The 23,069-nt window shown below is 40.0% G+C and overlaps 1 protein-coding gene across 1 annotated transcript; it reads left to right on the forward strand.

The window, feature by feature from the left end:
* Nucleotides 1–5,550: 5,550 nt before the first annotated feature.
* PLAU (plasminogen activator, urokinase) lies at nucleotides 5,551–22,809 on the forward strand. Its single transcript, XM_089662642.1, has 11 exons — nucleotides 5,551–5,643; nucleotides 9,249–9,330; nucleotides 9,414–9,444; nucleotides 11,438–11,542; nucleotides 11,634–11,799; nucleotides 12,719–12,846; nucleotides 13,038–13,233; nucleotides 15,335–15,486; nucleotides 16,340–16,480; nucleotides 16,586–16,734; nucleotides 18,361–22,809. The coding sequence occupies exons 2-11, from the start codon at nucleotides 9,274–9,276 to the stop codon at nucleotides 18,550–18,552; spliced, it is 1,317 nt and encodes a 438-aa protein (XP_089518768.1). The 5' UTR covers nucleotides 5,551–5,643; nucleotides 9,249–9,273; the 3' UTR covers nucleotides 18,553–22,809.
* Nucleotides 22,810–23,069: the final 260 nt, after the last annotated feature.

Below are 23,069 nucleotides of genomic sequence, written 5' to 3' on the forward strand. Positions count from 1 at the left end.
CCTTTTAAACTTGTAGCGCATGGGAATATATTTTTCAGTGTGTTCACATATAGTCTTTTTGAAGAACTCCCATTTCTGTGTTGTGTTCATCGATGCCAATATTCCCTCCCAGTCTAAGTCTTGGAGAGCAGCTCTCAACCTTTGAAAAAGTTGAGGATATGTGCTTACTGTTTACAGCCAACAATAAATGAAATCATGTTATGGTCACTGCTACCCAGATGTTCTTTTATATGGACATTCGTAATAAGCTCTGCATGGTTTGAGATTACCAGGTCCAGCAGAGCATCATTCCTAGTTGGGGCCTCTATGAACTGTACCATAAAATTGTCCTGTAGTAGGTTTAAAAAATGTTTTCCCTTTAACTGTTGCTGCAGTACCATTACTCCAGTCAATTTCCAGGTAGTTAAAATCCCCCATTATTAACACTGTCCCAGCCCTTGCAGCCCTTTCGATCTGTGCAAAGAGCTGAGTCTCCACCTCCTCATTAACACTGGGAGGCCTATGAAAAACTCCACTGATTACCTTTGTAGTGTGCACCCCCATGTGCAGTTCCACCCATAATGCTTCAGCCTCATCACACTCTCCACCACTAGGTCCTCTTTCACACTCGCTCTGAGATCACTTCTCACATAGAGACAGACACCACCACCTGGGGGTGTTGGGATGGGCTACCCCTGAAGACGTGCTGTTGCACGAAACGCGTCGGGTGGAGCCTACATTGCTGAAGTCATGCCACCGCTGCCGAGGAATGGAGCGGTGGCCATCTTGGTATTTTATTTTACATTCTACCTTACTCCACGTGGATTTTTACTGTTGTTCTGTGAATTACTCAAATAAATACTACACTATATTAGCGTTTCTGGCTCCTGTGGTTCAGCTGATTTTCCCCAGGACAAGTGAGACCTGCCCCACTTGTATATGGATGAAGGTGTAGGATTAACCCCTGAGCTGCCTCTACACCTCTGCACCTCCAGATGTGACAGATTATATTCAGATGCGCATTAATGTTTGTTTTCTGGTGAGTGTACGTCCATCCAAGGTGGTGGATTCCCTTCATGGATATTTACACATTTGCACTTATTCACTTGGATACATTGCAATTGATTTGACTATTATCGTTTGTAATTTGCTGATTAATATATATTATCATTTTGGACTTTTATTGATTCACTTAGTTGCACTTTATTTGTTTGCATAATTCTTAATGATTATTGCATCAATATCTTTTTCATGTTCATGCGTTTATAGCGCTGCACTTTATACACACACATGTACACTGCCCTGCTGACCTCCCATTCTCTGCCCCCCTGACATTTTTCATTGCACTCTCACATCAGAAAGGCTAGATCCAGCCCTGGGTAACAGACATTTTCAAAAGGAAGTTGTCAATAGCAGAAAGTATAGTCCATAGGGCGCTCCTGCTGGAAAACAAGTCAAAGCAGCCTATACAGTTTCCTTAGGGCAGGTCTATTTTAATCTGCTAAATAAGTAGGAAAGAAAAAGGAATTCTTAAAGTAAAACAAAAGACAAACCATTTTTTTTTTAATTAATTCTTGCTAACCCCTGTCAATTTTTTTTCGTCACCTGTGTCCCATTGTGGAGATTTCCTTTCAATTCCTGTCCCATAGCGAAACAGGAAGTTAGGGAAACCCTGGTTGTCACCAAAGGTTTGGGATTTCTTCCACTCTCAATAATATTGATAAACTGGAGGGTGGATCTCCCAAACGGGAGCACATGCAGCAATAAAAATATCTCAGATGTTCTATTCCCTCTACATGAGTGGTGGGCAACTGTGGCCCTCCAGCTGTTGGTGAACTACAAGTCCCATCATGCCTCTGCCTTTGAGAGTCATGCTTGTAACTGTCCATTTTGCAATGCCTCATGGGACTTGTAGTTCTACAACAGTTGCCCACCCCTGCTCTACACTATTCAAAACTAAAAGGTTTTGCCTTTGGTTATACCTGAAGGGCCTAGTCACACCTATCTGAGTGTTAAACTATAACTAAAGGCAAAACTTTTTTTTCAGTTTTGGACAGAGTGAAGATGGATTAGAACACTTATTAGGTTTTTTTTTGCAGTCTCTGCCCCCATTTGGGAGATTCACCCTCTATATGTGCCCTTATTACCATTATCATTGAGTGAAAGTAAAAGAAAAACCCAAATTGTGTGATGTCCCTAAAAAAGTAATAGGGGAGGATTCTTCCAACATGGACACTAGTTCTGGTGACCGGGGGGTCCCCAGGGATTTCCCTTAATTTGCAGGGATTTTGACTCATTTCCTGTTTTGGTTATGTGACAGGAAGTGAAGGTAAATATCCCCAATGGGACACAGATGGCAAAAAATAAACTTACTGGGTTATAACCCTCCCTTATACTATACAAAATTAAAAAAAGTGTTGCCTATAGTTCTGCTTTAATACATGTCGATGTGTTTGAATGTGCCTTTATTACAGATCCACATGCATGAAAAATACCTGTACTATACTGGGGCACCTGTGTTCTTTTTTGCCAGCACAGTGCATTCACATATGTGTGCTGGGGTGTACCAAAGGGCAGATGCATTTCTTTATGCTGACAAGCAAGAAAAAAGAAAAAAACAATCAGCGCAAAAACTGCGACCATGCAAATTAGTTAAAAAATAGTCCATAAAGTCCAATGAATAGGGCTGCAGAAAGGTCCATGGGGCACTAGGGCAAGTTTCCTATAGTAGTGTAGCAGACCTCTGTGTAAATGGAAAAGAAAAGAAGTGCCTCTAAGTGCAGTATGAACCACTTTTAATAAGTACCAAATGTAGAACAACTCACATATATTCGTAGTAAAACAAGCTCATGAGGTGCAGCCTCATGGAGGTAGAGGAACGGCTGTGTCTCGGCTTTGACAGCCACGTCTGCTCTCAGGGAATCGTGGTAGCAGAAGAAAAAAGCCAGCCAGAATGTGGAGACTCCTGAAGATGGCGTCTTGAACGCACGTTGAGGCGCAACATTGGAGTCGACGTGATGACGTCAGGGACCAGCATGCATAGCAACGCGTTTCAGAGCATGCGCTAACCTCTAAGGGCGGAAGCGTGCTCCTTTGTCTTTTGTTTTTGCATTTCTTTATGCTGTATATGTGTATTGGGGTGCCATTCAGAATAAATGGCCACGTGTATGCACAGTGTGCGGTGGTGCATGCGTTAACGCACATTGTCCTAGATGTGAATTCAGCCCAAATCAGCTAAATTGCATTTCATTTATTTAAAGTGGTGCTTTCCACTCTCAATCAGCATGGACATTCTTAATCCTTATGCTGTTAGCATTAGTAATTAGATAGGAAACTAAATCATATTTACTTGTTTTAAACCTTTATTACATTTTTCCAGTTACTTTCTGATTTTCATGCCTTGGCAAATGATGTCATACATCCCAGGAGTCTTCAGGAGGGGAGGTAGGGTTCTCAGCTCAGCCTATGCCTCAACTAAGGGCAGGTGGATTCCAGGAAGTAAATGCTACATAAATCTTCTGCCCTAACTCGAGATGGACACTGCCAGAAATGCTAGGGGGTGTTTTTCAAAGTGATCTCTCAGCAAAATAAAGCATGAAGACTTTGATGGATAGATGAGATTGCCTTGAATATTAAATATGAATTAAATATAATTTTTGGTTTGCGGTGCTCAGATGCAGTGCAGTTCCACTTTAACTTGATTTTAATTTTGTTGATCATTGTTGTAGTTAGTTGAAGTGTGACTAAAGGGCAAAACATCTTTTTTGGATTTGGATAGAGTGGAGAGGGATTACAACCCCTGTCAGGAATTGATTTCTGTCTGCCACAGTTAGGGAGATCTACCTTCTCTATTTGTCCTGTTTACCATTATAATAGAAAGTGAAATTAACCCCTTCATGCCTAAGGATAAAACAAATCTTAATGTCTAAGCACAATTTTGCAACTTTGATTAGTTAGTAAAACCACAGGACAAATTGGGCTTTCATTTGGTGGTAAATGATAATGGATATCTCCTGATTTTTTTAAATATGAAAGGAAAACTGACCAAAAATAGTAAAATAAAAACATTTTTTTTAAATGTAGCTGTGTGTTTCTTTTAAGTACCATGACCTACCACCAAAGAACAACCCAAAATAAATTTTCCAGCTCTTGGCGATCGCAGCGATACCATATACAGTATGTGTATGTTATTTGTTGTTTGTACCTGTAGTACAGCCCAGAAACAATAGTGCGTGTTTGTTTTTTGTTTTTTTTACCTAAAACACACTGACACTAACTGACACTGATGCCAGTTAAAAAAATATAAATCCTGACCTTTGACCTTGACCTTTGACCCTGACCAGGGGTGGACTGACAACTAATGGGGCCCCCGGGCAATAGGGGATCATGGGGCCCCTGTGTCCTTGCCCAAATTCAAAAAAGCCTATGAAAAAGGTAGCAGGGGCATCTCATGGGGCCCCCTACTGTCCCTGGGCCCTCGGGCAGTGCCTGAGTTTCCAAATGGTCAGTCCGCCCCTGACCCAAACACTAACCTTGGCACTGAACTAGATCAAACCTTGATCTAGGTATTTTTTCTTTTTTTTTTATTTAATATTTAATCTTTTATTTACAAACAGTTGTTGTTTTTTCTCTATGCAAGGAGAGAGAGAGATACAATGTATCTCTCTCCTCCATTCAGAGAGAAAAAAAAAACAAGGGGGGTGTGCTTCACAGTGACTGATCACTGTGATAGCCAATCAGAGGCTATCACAGCGATCATGTCACCCGGAATTGGGAGTTCTGGGTCCCGATTGTTAGAACGGGACCCGGGGCTCTTTGTGACACCACAGTCTTTGTGCTGGGAGCACGCGGTGTGGTGTGTTCCCAGCACAAAGACAGGTACACAAATATGCGGCCCCATGGAAAAAAGCCCAGTTCTGTGAGGCCGCATATTTATGTGATGTTGGCATCAAGGGGTTACAATAAAATCCCAAGTTTTGGGTTGTCCCCAGAAAAGTAATATAGGGGATCGCTTCAAAGGGGACACTAGTTCTGGACACCCGGGGATTCCCTCACTTCCTGTTGTAGTGATGGGACAGGAAGTGATGGGAATTCTCCCCTATGGGACACAGATGGCACAAAAAACCTGACAGTATTCTTACTTTATGCAAAATGAAAAAAAAGTTTTGCCTATAGTTATTTTAAACATATGATGGCTATTATAATATCTCCTATTTATATACACAGGAGGAAAAAACTTTTAGAGCTTGCCCATAATATAATGCATTGTCTCCCAGATCTGATTTAGAATAGAAAAAAGTTCAGACTGGCTTGCGAAAATTCATAACATTGATTTTTGCTTGTGTTTCCTTTTTTAGTATTTTGTGTGGCATGTGTCGCCTTGATCAGTTCATTTCCTACGAAACTCATGTGAATCCCCTTTAGTTGAGTCACAGGCGCGCTCTCCTGTTTGCAAAGAGTTAATGTACTGGATGATGAGCCTGCGGTACAGCCTCTGCACAATGACAGGCTGCCACGCCTAAGGCACAATGCCAGCCAATCAGAGAACAGAGCTGAGCATTATAAGGCACACAGTCCCATCTACTGCAGGACAGAGGCAACTGACAGCCAACAGAGAGAAAACATCTGCAGACAGCTGCAAGGTGAAAGCTGGACCTCTGAGTGGTAAGTGCTACCTCTAGACATATCATGTATGAGGACGGATTCCCCACTGGGAGGGTGTGATCAATTTCAGCATGATGAGGACTATGGGTGGAAGAGATTATTTTACAGCAGTGATTAGATCAGTTACGAGCCTTTATGAATATAAGACGTAGAAAGCTGCAGATCTTGCAGCAAGCTGACCATACACATTACAAGCTGACTGAGCAATCCTTAGATGTATTATTAGTATTATACAGGATTTATATAGCATCAACAGTCTACACAGCACTTTACAATCTATCAAAAACTATCTATGACAAGCGCCTGCCTGATTGGATGTAAAGTGATTATGTTGTTTAGGAGCACCCTCATACTGCATAATTGTAGGGATTGTAGAGAGATTGTAAAATACAATTGTAAAGGTTGCCATACACATTACAATCTGACCATACAATCTGTCTACAGTCAACTTTAGATTTACCAAAACAATGTAATATACTGTAATCTAACCAATCAATTTGTATCCAATCAGGCAGACAGTTGCACTACATAGTTGTTAGTAGATCTAAAGGAGATTATACAATCAGATTGTAGCATGTGTGTCGAGCTTTAGGTTTATGGCCATCTTAATACAGACTAGTGTTTCTAAACTTATCAATGTACCCCCTTTATAGAATGGAGTGTTACCAAGCACCCCAAGGTAGAGGTCGCTGATGCTCAAATACTCCTTGACATGGCTATGCTTATTACTGGTAGCAACTACTTATGACTTAATGTTTTTCAGACAATCTACAATTACTTTTTTTTTACCAATTAGAAATGCTCACAGATATCAGTTTCATGTTATCTGATAAAAATCTAAAGTCCTATAGGAGCTTTACTAAAAGAAGCAGCTTACTAATCAAAATCAGCCGCTGCAGAAGTGCTGATGTCCCTGAAAAGTAACATCTTTGAGATAACAGCATATAAATATCGGCCAAGTGACATCTTACTGTTACATTGTAACCAGTAAACACTTTTAGAATCAATAGCTGACAATGGGAGTTTGCATAGTCAGCTGGGTATAATGTTTCTCTAGGAGGGCCGGTACCATATATAAAGTACAGACTAAGCAAAGCCATTAAGTGACACTGACTATCCTTATTCATTCGCATCCACTACTGAATGACCCTGTAGTCTTTTTTTCACAAAATCTTTTCTAGTTGTGTTTTTCTGCTACCTTGTATCATCCTTTGTGATCTACTGAAACTTTCCTTTTCCCTCTCACTTCCGTTTGTTTGGAACGAGCAGTGCAGGTTAGTTGCAGTCATGTACATGGCTCTATGCATACTACAAATCACATAGTGCATAGTTCCTAGTCCATCTCAGGAGTGAGCAAGAGAGGGTGGCTACATTCCAACATACACAGAACAGGACCGTGGAGAACGAACGTAGCCACCCTCCAACAGGAAGTTGAATCACAGCAGCTAAAAAAAAGGAATTTGGAGATTTGAAGGAGGCTGAGATCAATGGAAGTACTTTATTGAGTTAAGAATACATCATACTTGAGTAGAATATTCAGGTATATATATATATATATATATAAAAATATAGTTTTCCTTACGTTTTGTGTCACTTTATTTACAAATAAATTCAAATTAGATAAACTTTCTGATCAAAATCATTAGTACATTAGAGCAGCCTTACTCAACCAGGGTGCCCAGGCGCTCTGGGGTGCCTTGAGGTTTCTTCACGGGTGCCTTGGCAAAATGTCTAACAATTGCCCAAAACTTGTTTATAAGTCAGCGGGTGGATGAAGTCTGCCTTTTTGTTACACAAAGCCACAGGTTTTCATTGTGCGCCATTATAACCTTCTAGCCGCCGGCATCCTGACAACCAATGACATAATCAGTTGAGGAGGATGTCATCTGCCTGCACAGCATCCTAGTTTGCCCCTCCCTTGCCCCTCTCCATGAGTGCTGGGGTTACATTAGCTCAGTGATGGAGAAAAACTGAGGGGGAAGAGAAACACTGGAATACTGGTCGGTACCAGTGTGCAAAAGTGTATTGGCTTTGGAAGAATAAATCACCTCTAATGTTGGGTGTCCTACATGTGTGGATGTTGCTGCATTACATAAAACTATTAGAATAGTGTTTCACTTTTTTGAATGGGGTGCCTCTTTAAAATTAAGGACATGTTGAGGCACCCCTTTTTGGAAAGGGGTGTCTCAAGACTGTCCATCATTTTAAAGGGTGCCTAGGGACTGTCCATAATTTTAAAGGGTGCCTTGACTGAAAAAAGGTTGAGAAACACTGCATTAGAGACTGTCTTGATAAAAGCCTACCTTTTAAATATTCCATCATATTTAACGGAAATCTCTTTCATTTGTAATTGCAAGGTCCAATTATGGTGTCACATAGCGTTCCAAGATGCTGTAGAAATTGTCTTTTAAATCTATTGCTCATCAATAAGCTTTGGATAATTGGTGTCTAAAGCCATCCATAGTTCCGAAGGGGCTGCCTGAGATTCGATCGATCTCTGGACAGGCTGGTTGTACTGTACATTGATCGACTTCAGTACAACCAGTCTGTGTGATTTTTTTTTTTTGTATGTGATTACTGCCAGTGGCTATAGCTGCCATTGTGTTCTGCTGGCAGGGAAGGCTCCCTTCCAGTAGAACACAATAGCACCACGGGAGGCATTCCCCCAACTGAGCAGTTTTCTTTCCTTTCATCCATGGTGGAAGGAAAGCAAATTGTTTCATCTATGGCCTGCTTCAATTAGATTTGTAGTAGAAAGCAGCATAAAAGATATATAGAAGCGCTTTTTTTCAGTCTGCTTTGAGAATCTCATATACTGACCCAGGAAAAAATTACTCTATGGCCAAGAATTCTCATTTCAAGTGTATGTCTTTTTTTTACCTTTTCAATAGAATGGTGAAGAGTTATAGCCCCCATTAGGTGTTTACTGCTTTTTTATTTCTGTTGCTTTCTGAGATTTTCCCTCGCTTCCTGTCTGATGAAACTATTGCCAGCAGGACAGCAGACGGGGGATCTCTCTTAGCGGAGTCCCAGACAGCAGTTTAAATGCAGCAGCGATTATACCCTACCGCACACCAGGGGCGGACTGACAACTCATGGGGCCCCCGGGCAATAGGGTATCATGGGGCCCCTGTGTCCTTGCCCAAGCTCAAAAAAGGCTATGAAAAAAGTACCAGGGGCATCTCATGGGGCCCCCTACTGACCCCGGGCCCTCGGGCAGTGCCCGAGTTTCCAAATGGTCAGTCCGCCCCTGCCCCACACTATCCAGATATAATTTAAAAAATGCTTGACATACACCTTAAACCCAGAACAGAAGCAAGGCAGCCATCGCCACTTCACCTTCTTGTCAGTGGCAGTATGAATGTGAAAAGTAAAAGTGATTTCTACATTCAGTCTACTTGACAACACTGCCATCTTTTATATAGGACACATACACTGTCATTTAATTGGCTGTTTGAAGTGCACTAATATTTTTTGGTCTGATAAACATATATTGAGTCATTCCCCTAATATTTTAATGCGCTCCTCTACAAACAAAAATACTTTTTATGGTTCTCATATAACTTGTCATAACAGACGCTCTAAGTATATCATTCTTATTCCAGCAACAAAGAGAACACATTGGAGAAGATGAAGCTTATCCTGACCTTAGCCTTTGTTTGTGTGCTCATCAGCGGACTGGAATCAGTAAGTTTCTTTGGCCATCATGTATCCTTGTTTTCAGCTGCAATATATTCTGTTACTGATGAGACTATTTCTTTGTCTTCCAGGCGCTCTCCAAAAAAACAAGCAATAGAGAAGGTAGGTAGTATATAAAGAGAATTGATTGAAATTAGGTATAGCTAATGTAAAGGCTACTTTCAAAATCTGTTTCTTCATTCAGTGTTTTTGGGCCATATAGAAGAAGGACCCATACTAAGAGCACATGGAGGAGGGACCCATATTATTATTATTATTATACAATATTTATAAAGCGCCAACAGTTCGCTCAGCGCTGTACATTACAAAGGGAGACAGAACATGCGACAGTACGAAACCAATACATTGTGATACACGAGGGGTTCGAGGGACCCATACTAAGAGAACATAGAGAAAGGGCACATACTAAGGGCATGGAGAGGAAGGGCACATACTAAGAGCACATCAAGGAGAGACCCATACTAAGAGCACATGGAGGAAGGACACATACTAAGACCACATGGAGGAAAGACACATACGAAGAGCACATGGAGGAAGGACACATACTAAAGGGATGTAGAGGAAGGGCACATACTAAGGGCACATAGAGGAAGGGCACATACTAACAGCACATCAAGAGGGACCCATACTAAGAGCACATGGAGGAAGGACACATACTAAGAGCACATGGAGGAAGGACACATACTAAGAGCACATGGAGGAAAGACACATACTAAGAGCACATGGAGGAAAGACGCATACTAAGAGCACATGGAGGAAAGACACATACGAAGAGCACATGGAGGAGGGACCCATACTAAGAGAACACAGAGGAAGGACACATATTAAGAGTACATAGAGGAGGGACCCATACTAAGAGCACACAGAAGAGGGACCCATACTAAGAGCACATATGGGAAGGACATATACTAAGAGCACATAGAGGAAGGACATATACTAAGAGTACATGGAGGAAGGACATATACTAAGAGTACATGGAGAAAGGACACATACTAAGAGCACGTAGAGAAAGGACATATACTAAGAGCACGTAGAGGAAGGACATATACTAAGAGCAAATAGAAGACAGACATATACTAAGAGCACATATAGGAAGGACATATACTAAGAGCACATAGAGGAAGGACATATACTAAGAGTACATGAAGGAAGGACATATACTAAGAGCACATAGAGGAAGGACATATACTAAGAGTACATGGAGGAAGGACACATACTAAGAGCACATAGAGAAATAACATATACTATGAGTACATGGAGGAAGGACATATACTAAGAGTACATGGAGGAAGGACACATACTAAGAGCACATAAAGAAAGGACATATACTAAGAGCACATATAGGAAGGACATATACTAAGAGCACATAGAGGAAGCACATATACTAAGAGTACATGGAGGAAGGACATATACTAAGAGCACGTAGAGAAAGGACATATACTAAGAGCACATAGAGGAAGGACATATACTAAGAGCACATAGAGGAAGGACATATACTAAGAGCAAATAGAAGACAGACAAATACTAAGAGCACATAGAGGAAGGACATATACTAACAGCACAGAGGAATGACATATACATAGTGCATTCTCAACACAGGAGGCAAGCAACTCAGCAAGGGTACAATTCAGAAAATGCTTTGCATTTTCTGAATGCATGCAAAGCATTCTCTGATTGGAAAAGGTGTAGAGGATGACATCACCATTCCGCCTCTTCATCTTGTCTAATCAGAGGATCCTTTGTCTTCCTTCAGTAAATGCAAAGTGTTCTTTAAATGGCGCTTGTGCAGAGTGGCTGACCACCTTTGTCCAGAATGCAGCTGGGCAGCCACAAACAGAGAGCGTGAATCTTCCTAATGGGGACACAGACAGCAATAAAAACCTTTGATTATCCTTTAATAATCTGCAGAATTTAATCAAATTAAAGATACTCTTTCCTTGCAATGTGTCTGCTGCAGTGGGATTTTCTTTATAAAATAGGTCAAGTAAGGTGGCTTAATTAGATTGACTATGACTTATTCATGTTCCTCATGAAAAGGTACACATGGTATTGCATTATATTCCATTTGTTTATGTACTTTTTTCTCTCGCTCTAGATTGTGTCTGCTTACATGGAGGAACCTGTTTGTATCAAAGAACCCTCCGCAGACCCTACAGATGTGCCTGCCCTATAGGATATACTGGAAAACAATGTGAAACAGGTATAAGGCAAATCCCCTTAATTGTTGCTGTTCTTACATGAAATTCATTTTTTTTTGCGATTCTGAGCTCACAGTGCCACTTTTCTTCCAGCTACATGCTACAAAGACAGGGGCCAGGACTATAGAGGTACTGCATCCAAAACCACTCACAACTATAACTGCCTGCGCTGGGACTCCCCACTCCTAAGAAATCATTATTTCAATGCCAACATGAAGGATGCCTTAAAGCATGGTCTAGGGAAGCACAACTACTGCAGGTAATGTTCTACATGTCTCAATGGTTGAAGGCTCATTAAAGCCCTGGAAAGAGATAAGCAGTCAGATAGACATTAGAATACTAACAATATTTATATTCATAGTGTTAACTCCACTCTACTGTTACAGCAGTTGTGCAGGGTGTGTAAATTTGATTGTCCAGTTCAATAACAAGCACTGGCTCCATCCATTTCTCTTCAATACAAGTCTGCCTGGGCTTATTTGTGATTAGGGGTGTGGCTGCTACTCAGCTCTGCCAGCACAGAGCACTGGAGTAGAAGGGCATGAAGCAACAACTTCATTCAGAGAACAAGGTATTTAAAGACATTTCCAAGCAGAAATCATAACATAAAGGGGTACATATAATTTGGCTTTAAACCATTCAATAAGTTACTACAATACAAATGCTCCAGGAAAATCAGAGTTTTAGTAACTTGGTGGCGATAAATCATAATCTGGGTCCTGTGTGACCTGTTACTCCTCTCTCCTGTCGATAGGAACAGGAATGCTCATGCATAATACAACATTATTTTGTTCTGAGCAATCTAAATAAACCAAAGCAACATTATCCTAAAGGTAGTTTATGTAGATGAATCACCAAAGGATACGTCCACCACGACAGAAACCAGTTGTATAGCAAATCCAGATCAAAGTTTTCATAAACGAGGCTGAAAGACTCAAACTTGACTATACAAAAAATACATACCCACTGTGATAAACGTTTTTGCACTTTTTGCTTGGAATAGTTAGCCTTCTAAAATCAGATGTTTTTGGTAAATCATTTATTTATGAAGAAGTCCTTAGGTATAAATAAGTACATCAAGGTGTCCTATATATGTAGAAATATTGCCGTATAAGCCTATGTTCTATATGCTTTCTGATGATTAAATAGTAACCTTTATATCTTTTTTTCTCTTGCAGAAACCCAGAGCATGGAATGAGACCATGGTGCTACTTTAGGGGACCCAAAGGGATTTCCACTATGTTTTGTCAGATCCCAAAATGTGAACCAGAAGAAACAACAGTATCTCCAACAGTGGAAAAAACAGGTTGGTGTTAAACAATTCCAGATATGCTGGAACATTTGGCATCATCACCTGCAGTTCAGATGCTTTAAACAAGCCCAGGCTGAGACTCTAACCCAAATGCAGATGTCAGATTGTGTTCTTTTTAACTTATGACTGATACCTATGACTTTGTCAATGAACCACAGTGACCTTAGTCTATTTTTACAATGCAGAACCTTCTTGTGGCCGCCGCCAGCACAAGCTGTATAAAATTGTTGGTGGAATGAGCAGTCCGATTGAATCCCAGCCATGGATAGCCACACTCTACCAAGTCAGCCGCAGAAACAAACAGCAGTTGTTCTTTCAGTGTGGAGGAAGTCTTATTCATCCCTGCTGGGTGGTCACTGCAGCACATTGTTTTCCAGACGGGTAAGTGATTGTCCATCATGTTTTTCTGGCTTTCATCTATTACCAGGGGCGGACAGACCATTTGGAAATTTGGGCACTGCCCAAGGGCCCGGAGTCAGTAGGGGGCCCCATGAGATGCCCCTGGTACCTTTTTCATAGGCTTTTTTGAGTTTGGGCAAGGACACAGGGGCCCCATGATCCCCTATTGCCTGGGGGCCCCATGAGTTGTCAGTCCGCCCCTGCCTAATACCCTATATTTGGTGTCCAGTGTGCACAGCAATAGATTTGTAATCAGCTTTATTATTTAATGTCATTCATTTGTGAATGCGTTACCTTCATAGCATTCAATAAGTGAAAAGTGCTGTTAGCAGTAGTAAGTTTGATATCATATATACTGTGTATATATATATATATATATATATATATATATATATCAGTACACCTTAAAGTGGTTGTAAACCTCAGACTTGAAATATGAACAAAGCATAACCCTCTATAGTGTGTGATTGTCTCAATCCAGAGCACTAAGGCTGGCCATACACTATACAATTTTCTTACAATTCTCTGCTCAATTTCCTTTAGATTTACCTTCAATTATGTAGTGCAAGGGTCTGCCTAACTGGATACAATTGAAAGTGTTGTTTAGGTTTGACCTCCTATTATATGTTTTTTGGTAAATCTAAAGCAATTTTCTAAAGAAAATTATATAATGTATGGCCAGCCTTAGTGTCATTTCTGTCCACTGCCTCATTCCTCTGCTATTAGCATAGGTCACTTCTAATGAGTTTTCCTGACACCAAGAGAAAAATGACAGATGGGCACAGCCTGTGTTTGACAGCCTCAGCTCTGTTCCTGTGTGCTGTGTCAAGGTCAGGGTCATGGTCAGTAAATTTTGGGCAGGATTTAAAAATAAAAAACATTTTTTAAATTCATATCAGTGTCAGTGTGTTTTAGGTTGGATAAAAAAAGCAAAATGCGCACTATTGATTCTGGGCTGTACTATAGACAATAACTAACATACACATATGTGGTATCGCTGCTATCATCGTGTGCAGGAAAATTTCTTTTGGGTTGTTCTTTGGTGGTAAGTTATAGTATTAGTAAGAAATATACAGCTAAATTTTAAAAAATATAAAAAGATATCCATTACCATTTACCGCCAAATGAAAGCTCAATTTGTCCTGAAAAAAACCAAGGTATAATTCACCTGGATGTACAAAGTAGTTGATCTGTATGATATTAGTAACACATGTCAAAGTTGCAAAATTGTGCTTAGGCATTAACATTTGTTTTACCCTTAGGCAGGAAGTGGTTAAAAAAGCCTTATGTATGCAAGTGACAAAAACCATGATCTGCTATTTAGCTTGGAAAAATTTTATCCAGACTACTAAAAATGAACCAATTCTTTGTGCAAGCAGGGCAAAGGAACAGGTGCACTTCAATGGCAGACCCACCAGCTCCTTATACTTAAAGTGTAAATCCACAACAGTAAAATCAGTCTGTATATGCAGTAATGCATGTTTGTTATACACACTGTAGAACCTAAGGGGTTAATCCTCTGCATTGTGTAAAAATGCTGTTTGATCTTGACTTCTCTGATCCTCCCCTTCTTCCAGTGTCCCCCTCTTATCTCCTGATAAAACATATTGTGTGAAGTCACTCTGCACATGCTCAGTTTAGTGTGTATTGCCCGAGAGTTTTTTTTTTTCTCTTGGGAGAGTGCATGTGATCAGCACAGGGCCAATAAGCACTGTCCAGACAGAGGTCAGGGGTTCTGCATCCTCCTAGAGAGAGAGAGAGAGAGAGAGAGAGAAAACTCCTCCTACAAGCTTTAACCAGTGCTCTGCTGAACACTGATATAAATCACAAGACTGCTCTATACTGCTGATGAGAAAAGGTATTTGGCAGTTTATATTTACTAAAATAATTGCATTTACATGTTGTATGTACTGTGGGAGACTAGATATAGTGAATGCAGGGTCCCGGGTTTAGAAACACTTTAACTTCCCTTAATTATATGGTAAAAATGAGCAGCTGGGGACCACCAATAAAATCAACCTATTGCACAAAGCACAAGTTTACTTTAAATGCACAATCTGATTAATTTTGTTTTTTAATTTAGTGAGACTCCTGAACCCAAGGACTATGCCATCATTTTGGGAAAGAATAACCTTGATGAAACCAATGAACTCAGAGAACAGAAGTTTATGGTGGAGAAAATCATCCGTCACCAACACTACAGTGATGTGACAAATGCTCTGGACAATGACATTGGTAAGTGGCAAACGCTGCTCGGCAAACACTATTAAAGAAACAGCAAATAATTGATTTATCCTTGCACTGGAAAAATATGTTGAATAAGCTCCAGTCTACTATTAACTGAATACAACTTTTTACGTAATGCCCAGCAGTTCAGTTTTGGGCACCAATTCACAAAAAGAACATTGGGGAACTGGAGAAAGTACAGAGAAGGGCAACCAAACTGATAAGAGGCATGGAGGAGACCAGCTATGAGGAAAGATTGGAGAAAATTAATTTATTCTCTCTTGAGAAGAGGAGATTAATGGGGGATATGATCAACATGTATAAATACATCAGTGGTTCATATAGTGAGCTCTGTGAAGAGTTATTCACCCTGAGGTCATCACAGAGGACAAGGGGGCACTCTTTACGTCTGGAGGAAAAGACATTTAATCTCCAAACATGGAAAGGTTTCTTCACAGTGAGAGCTGTGAAAATGTGGAATAGACGCCCTCAAAAGTTGGTTCTGGCCAGCTCAGTGGATTGTTTCAAAAAAGTCCTGGAATCTCTCTTAGATACACAGAATATAACTGAATACTAACATTTATAGGTAAAGTTGATCCAGGGAATATCCGATTGCCTCTCGGGGGATCAGGAAGGATTTTTTTTCCCTGCAGGAGCAAATTGGATCATGCTTTGCTGGGTTTTTTGCCTTCCTCAGGAATAACTGTGGGTATAGGATTATAACTTTTTTTTTTAATGGTTGAACTGGATGGACTTTTGTCTTTTTTCAGCCAGACTAACTATGTAAGTATGAATAGTCTATTGTGGGCTCCAGGTTTTATTGTCCAGGATTCTAACATTAAGAACCTGTTATTTTTTTTAGCACTGGTGAAGATACGCTCAGAATCTGGGAAATGTGCTGCTATGACAGACCAAGTTCAGACTATCTGTTTGCCACCAGCAGACCTTAATCTCGAAGGTGGAACAAAGTGTGAAATTGCTGGATTTGGAAAGGAGTCTTACGGTATGTTAATAATGTTTTTTTCCATTTTATCTGCTGACTGACTAATTATTGCATTCTTTGTACATTTTTACCTTGCTCACTCTGCGTTATTTTCCTTTTCTACAGATAGCATTAAGTACTCTCAGATCCTGAAGTCTACTATGGTTCAGATAATCCCTCAGAATGTGTGCCAGACAGAACAGTATTATGGGAAGCTTATCAATAACAATATGTTTTGTGCTGGAGATCCCACATGGAAGGTGGATGCTTGCAAGGTAAGATTTTAATTAGAACAGAACTGCTTACGATTGCTTTTATGATGTAAACCTCTTTTGAGTTCACAATGCCTCACAACTATCAGGGACACATTAGATGGAGATTGGATGTTCAGAATTGACCAGTTATAGTAAAAAAAAGCCCTGCCAAACCTATCAATTTTTAGGCCCCGTGTTGTCACTTCATCTCAAGGGAAAAAATGGTAAAAGTAATGGTAATAGAATAATAGAATCCTGCTTACATCAATTATACACATCAGAGTGCCCCTTACATCAAATGTCCACATCAGAGTCCTGCTTACATCAAATATACCCATCAGAGTGCCCCTTACATCAAATGTTTACATCAGAGTTCTGCTTACATCAATTACCCCAATCAGAGTGCCCCTTACATCAAATGTCCACATCAGAGTCCTTCTTCATCAAATATACCCATTAGAGTGCCCCTTATATCAAATGTCCACATCAGAATCCTGCTTACATCAATTATACCCATCAGAGTGCCCCTTACATCAAATGTCTACATCAGAGTTCTGCTTACATCAATTACCCCAATCAGAGTGTCCCCTTACATCAAATGTCCACATCAGAGTCCTTCTTACATCAATTACTTCTATCAGAGTTCCTCTTACATCAAATGTCCACATCAGAGTCCTTTTTACATCAATTACCCCCATCAGAGTGCCCCCTTACATCAAATGTCCACATCAGAGTCCTTCTTACATCAATTACCTCTCAGAGTTCCCCTTACATCAAATGTCCACATCAGAGTCCTGCTTACATCAATTACCCCCATCAGAGTGCCCCCTTACATCAAATGTCCACATCAGAGTGCCCCCTTACATCAAATGTCCACATCAGAGTGCCCCCTTACATCAAATGTCCACATCAGGGTCCTGCTTACATCCATTACCCCCATCAGAGTTCCCCTTACATCAAATGCCCCCCTGCAGCTGGCGTGTGCCGAGAACCCGAATCAGATGCAGCCGCTGTTCAGCCAGTAGTTGTGTACCCATTTTAAGTTATCCTGCCCCAACACTTATCACACTATTTACAATCTGGCTGTGCCATCTCCTTTAGATCATTTACAATCTGGCTGTGCCATCTCCTTTAGATCATTTACAATCTGGCTGTGCCATCTCCTTTAGACCATTTACAATCTGGCTGTGCCATCTTCTTTAGACCATTTACAATCTGGCTATTCCTTCTCCTTTAGACCATTTACAATCTGGCTGTGCCATCTCTAGACCATTTACAATCAGGCTGTGCCATCTCCTTTAGACGATTTACAATTTGGCTGTGCCATCTCCTTTAGACCATTTACAATCTGGCTATTCCTTCTCCTTTAGACCATTTACAATCTGGCTGTGCCATCTCTAGACCATTTACAATCTGGCTGTGCCATCTCCTTTAGACCTGCCAACAAATTTTAGTGGGAGGGGCTTCCTGATTAGATACAAACTAGATAGATAGTTTAGCTAGATCTTCATATTACTTTACTTTGGTAAATTGTACAGTCAGATTGTAATGTGTATGGGTTTACATGTCTTATTTATCTCATGTCTAGTCTTGTACAATGGGCTCTGATCAGTTTACATCTAATCATCTATACTTCCCTGTTTTTAGGGAGATTCCGGTGGTCCTCTTATCTGCCAGCATAATGACCAAATGGTGCTCTACGGTGTAATAAGCTGGGGTGATGAGTGTGCCAAGGAAAACAAGCCTGGAGTGTATGCCCGGATGACAAACTACCTGAGCTGGATAAAAGAACACATGGCCGAACCGACTAGTCTGCGAGACAATTTTCTTCCAAAGTAATGAGCAAATACTTACAAACTGGAAAACAGAGATGTGAAGCAGCCCATGCACCTAACGTACCAGCAGTGTGTGGCAATGTAAACCAGTTTGTTTGCTATTCTAAGCAGGTTTGTGTTGAGATCAATGTATCCGTGCTGCTGTGGGCTGATGCATTTTGCAGTGCCTTTTGAAAAGTGACCATACACAATACAATTTGATTGTACAATCTCTTTTATGTCTACCATCAGCCATGCAGCGCAAGGGTCTGCTTGATTTGTACAATTTGAATGGATTGTTCAGGAGCATCCTCGTATTATATAGTTTTGGAAAATCAAAAGATTTTACAGAGATTGTTGAGTGGATGGTCAGCTTTAAAAACATGGTCACTCTGGATCATACTTGGATACCATAGACATGAGAAGACACAGGGACAATCAAGTATTTTTACAGAAAGATGCTGCTGTGTTTGGTATCCCTAAGTTTAAAGACTGTTACATTTCAAGGACTGTTTCTAGGCCGTTACTCTGGCCATGATGCTAGTTAATCTGTTTTGCAGACTCAGTGAGGTTGATTTACTAAGTGCTTGTTTACACCTATATTGTCTGTGAAAAGCAATCAGCAGTGAATCGCTTTTCACATTGCACCAAGGGGGCCGCTGCTAGGTGGAATAGTAAAAACTGGGCTCAACCACATATTTTTACCAACCTTCCCTTTCCCAACAGCAAGTGTAAAATAGACCTAAAAAAGTTGAGAATCTTCACATAATAAATTGTACGATTATTCACTTCAGTTATCCAGTCATGTGAAAAGCACATTCCTGTTCACTTACTTCTTGTGAATATGAATGAGTATTTAAAGATTATGTAAACCCAACATTTCATACTTCTGATATGTGCCTGCTGTACCATGTACTTGTATCAAAAAGTATCCTGCTCTCTTTGTATTGCTTCTTTTGTGTGAAATCCCCGGTGTTCCTGCCAGTCCCTCTGCTTTCCTATTAAAACTGATACACTAAGCGGGAGAGCACAGTGTGGTCAGTTTTCTAACTGTCCTGGGAATGCAGTGTGTTCTCCTCCAATCAGGGGCGGACTGACCTTTTGGAAACTCAGGCACTGCCCGAGGGCCCAGGGTCAGTAGGGGGCCCCATGAGATGCACCTGGTACCTTTTTCATAGGCTTTTTTGAGTTTGGGCAAGGACACAGGGGCCCCATGATCCCCTATTGCCCGGGGGCCCCATGAGTTGTCAGTCCGCCCCTGATTCCAATGATAAGATTTGTACTGACACCTTCCCCATAGCCATTTACTGGGAAGACCAGTGTACTTCTGTTTTTCCTCCCCCACCTCTCTGAACTCCTTTTGCAGCTGATAACAGAGGGTATGTGATCACTCATAAAAAAGAGAAATAAGGTATAGTGTTTTTTATAACTATACACAAATGTTTTGCCTTTTATTTCTATTTTAAACTGAATGGGTTATTTACAAGGTGAGGGTTTACTTTAAAGTGAACAGGAATTTGCATTTCACTTGACTGGATAGTTGAAGCGATTATTCATACAGTTTATTGTTTGAAGATTCTATACTTCTTTAGTATATTAGCCTTATTATATCTAGGCATGCCATATATGTTGTACTGACATAGTTCAGCCCTACAAAGTGAAGGGCTTTGTAGCATTTTGTATGCACTGATATTATACTGTATTTTTATTTTTATTCTTTACTATTGTTGATCAGATCAGCAGATCGGCTGATTATGTAGAATCCTCCAATTCTACAATCTAGCCAATCATGATCCATTGCTTGTACGATTGTCTTTATGTTGGACACCTCTTCAGATTAATTATTCAGTCAAAGCTTTCCAATTTGCGTGATTCACAAGCTGATTTTCTTATTACTATGCCTTCCCAAAAGGTGCTGTATAATTGAACATTTTACATTTCGCTAAAATTTTTATAAAAAATGAAGACAAACAGGGTTTACCGTCCACTGCAAAATTTAAGTGACTGAGAAAATGTTTATAAACAAAAAATGACAAATCTCTTATGGACAAATATCCAGTCACAGTAAAAGAAAATATATTGTTTTAATGACCAAATCAGGTCCTTGGTGCAAACTTAGTTTTTTTTTATTGGACCATAATTTACCTTTTTTCTTTTTTTTTCTACATTATAAGCGTCTAAATCATTTCAAAAACCCATCCAAAAACATATTCCAAATCCTCATAAAAAATAGTACCTCATTTTTAACACTGAAATGTTCTCTCTTGCATGACATTCAAGTGCCATTCTCTTGGGGGGGTCTGGGACTGATATTCGTTTACATTGTTGCAATATTAGTCCTCATTTAGAGAGTCCCACTAATGAAAATGGCAATACTTCGTACATATTATTAATTATTTATGTTAATTATATAATTTATCAAATATTTTAATATGTATTTGCTATATTTACTATCTATTAAATTTATGTAAATGGTATTTTTTAAATCGGCAGCAGTTGCAGGTTTATCTGGCAACTATAGGTGGTGGCAATAAAATGCAGAACCCTGTAGAAGACAATATGACTTTATTGTTTATAGAGTATTGCAGTGGACTATGATAGCGGTAGAGTAGTAAGAACCATGGCTAATTTCTATTGGTCACTTTTAAAAAAAGAGTTTAAAGCGTAGCTCCACTTTTGTTGAGAAAAAAAATTTCCCTCTGGTTGATCTCTGTACATTACAAGGATTATAACAAACTTTGTAGCAGATTCCTATCTTTTGTTATTCTGAAGACACAGCTGTTTGTTTGTCATGTGTCCATGTTCACAGTGAATCTGTATGGGAGTGTTTTTTTTTTAATTATCAATCAGCTGCTGCACCTAATGAGGAAAGTGGCAGGGTTTGCATCCCTTTTAGATGTGAGTTCCCTTTGGGAGTATCTCACCAAAAGTTACATTTTTGTTGCAGGGGATGCCCAAAATCTGATTTGTATCTAAGTATAGGCTTCTGGGAAAATCAGTGAGCCAATCACACAAGCAGGAAATTTAATTTTTAGGGGGCTTTCTGTATACCATCTGTGTACAGGATGCCCCCAGGTTGCCATATTGCATTTTACAGAAAATTACAGCACTACAGATTGAAAAGGAAAGGTCATTTTCAATAACATTCAATTACAATATGACTTGAGTCGCAATTGTATATGCTATATTTATTTATTTTTTATTTGCTAATTTTTTTTTCCAAGAAAATGGAGTTCAACTTTTCTAGATTTAAATGAACATCAACTCTCTAGTGACCTCTTGAGGAAAAGTAATAAAATAGCAAAAAGACCAAGCTTCCCTAGTAAAGGCAGATGATCCTGCAGGATTGCTGTTTTAAGGCTCTGTTCACACCAGTGCGTTTTTTAATGCTTTTTGCAGAAACACCTTACAGTCCATTTAACATAGTTTCCTATGGAACATGTTCACCTCTGTGCTTTTTTGAGCTGCTGCATTTTTGGAAATGGTCAAGGACTTTTTGAAACGCAATTCAATGGAGAATCTTCTGAAATGCATGGTAGTGTTTTTTTTGCCACGTTTGGAGTTTTGTATTTTTACTTTGCCCAGCAACAAAAAAACTTCAACTTTAACAAAAAAAAAAAAAAGCTGAACAAAATGCAAATTGCGGTAAAAACACATCAAAAACTTAACAAAAAGGTGTGTAAAAAAATGAAAAATGAACTGCGAAAAGCACTGCTTGAACGGAGCCTTTACCCCTGGTTCATATATCTGCGTTCCTGCAGTCCACGTTTTGCGCGGGCACGAGATCCCATTCATTTGAATGGACTCCCGTGCCCCCGGACACGCAGGGAAGAAGTCCCTGCACTTCTTCTGAAAACGCAGCCCGCACGGGAACCTTGGTACCCAGTACGGTTGTGATTTCAAGTGCGGGCGGCGTGCCATTAAAACTAATGGCACCCACCCGCGGGTCCTCATTCTTCTGTGCAGGTGGTGCAGCTGCACGGATTTTTATGCGGATCCGCAGCGGCACCACCCGCACGTATGTGAACCTAGCCTAAACAATGAGTTTACAGAGGAACAATGGAAATATCAGTGGCCACTTTTGTAAAACATAAGCCATACAAACTGTACTATATCTATTGTTTTGGAGGAAAGGTGGCATTGCTGTGTGCCTTTTTCAATGTACTTTTAAACTAATGGGCAGGCCCCATGTGTGTTTATATTTTTTTCTATTTATTTATTGATATTACATTTCATCTTTATGATTTTACTTGCCATTAATAAACTATTTGTGCCTATATCACCTATATTTGTCATTTATTTTGTGCTGAGATTTGTTCATAGAAAAAAACAAACAAGAGATCCCTGTGCTCAAATCCCAACAGCTAGTGCATGCATTTATCCATCAGGTGCTAAAGGGGAGAGCTACAAGGTTCAGGTCTGGCTACTGACCCAACAATACAACAAACAAGAGATACCTGTGCTCAAATCCCAACAGCTAGAGATTTGTTCATAGAAACCCATTTGTAATGCAAAGATTCTCCTCCATTGTAGATAATTTTT

This window comes from Staurois parvus, unplaced genomic scaffold (genome assembly GCF_062004578.1).
Source record: "Staurois parvus isolate SC_StPar_1 unplaced genomic scaffold, SC_StPar_1.0 ptg001507l, whole genome shotgun sequence".
Lineage (NCBI taxonomy): Eukaryota > Metazoa > Chordata > Amphibia > Anura > Ranidae > Staurois > Staurois parvus.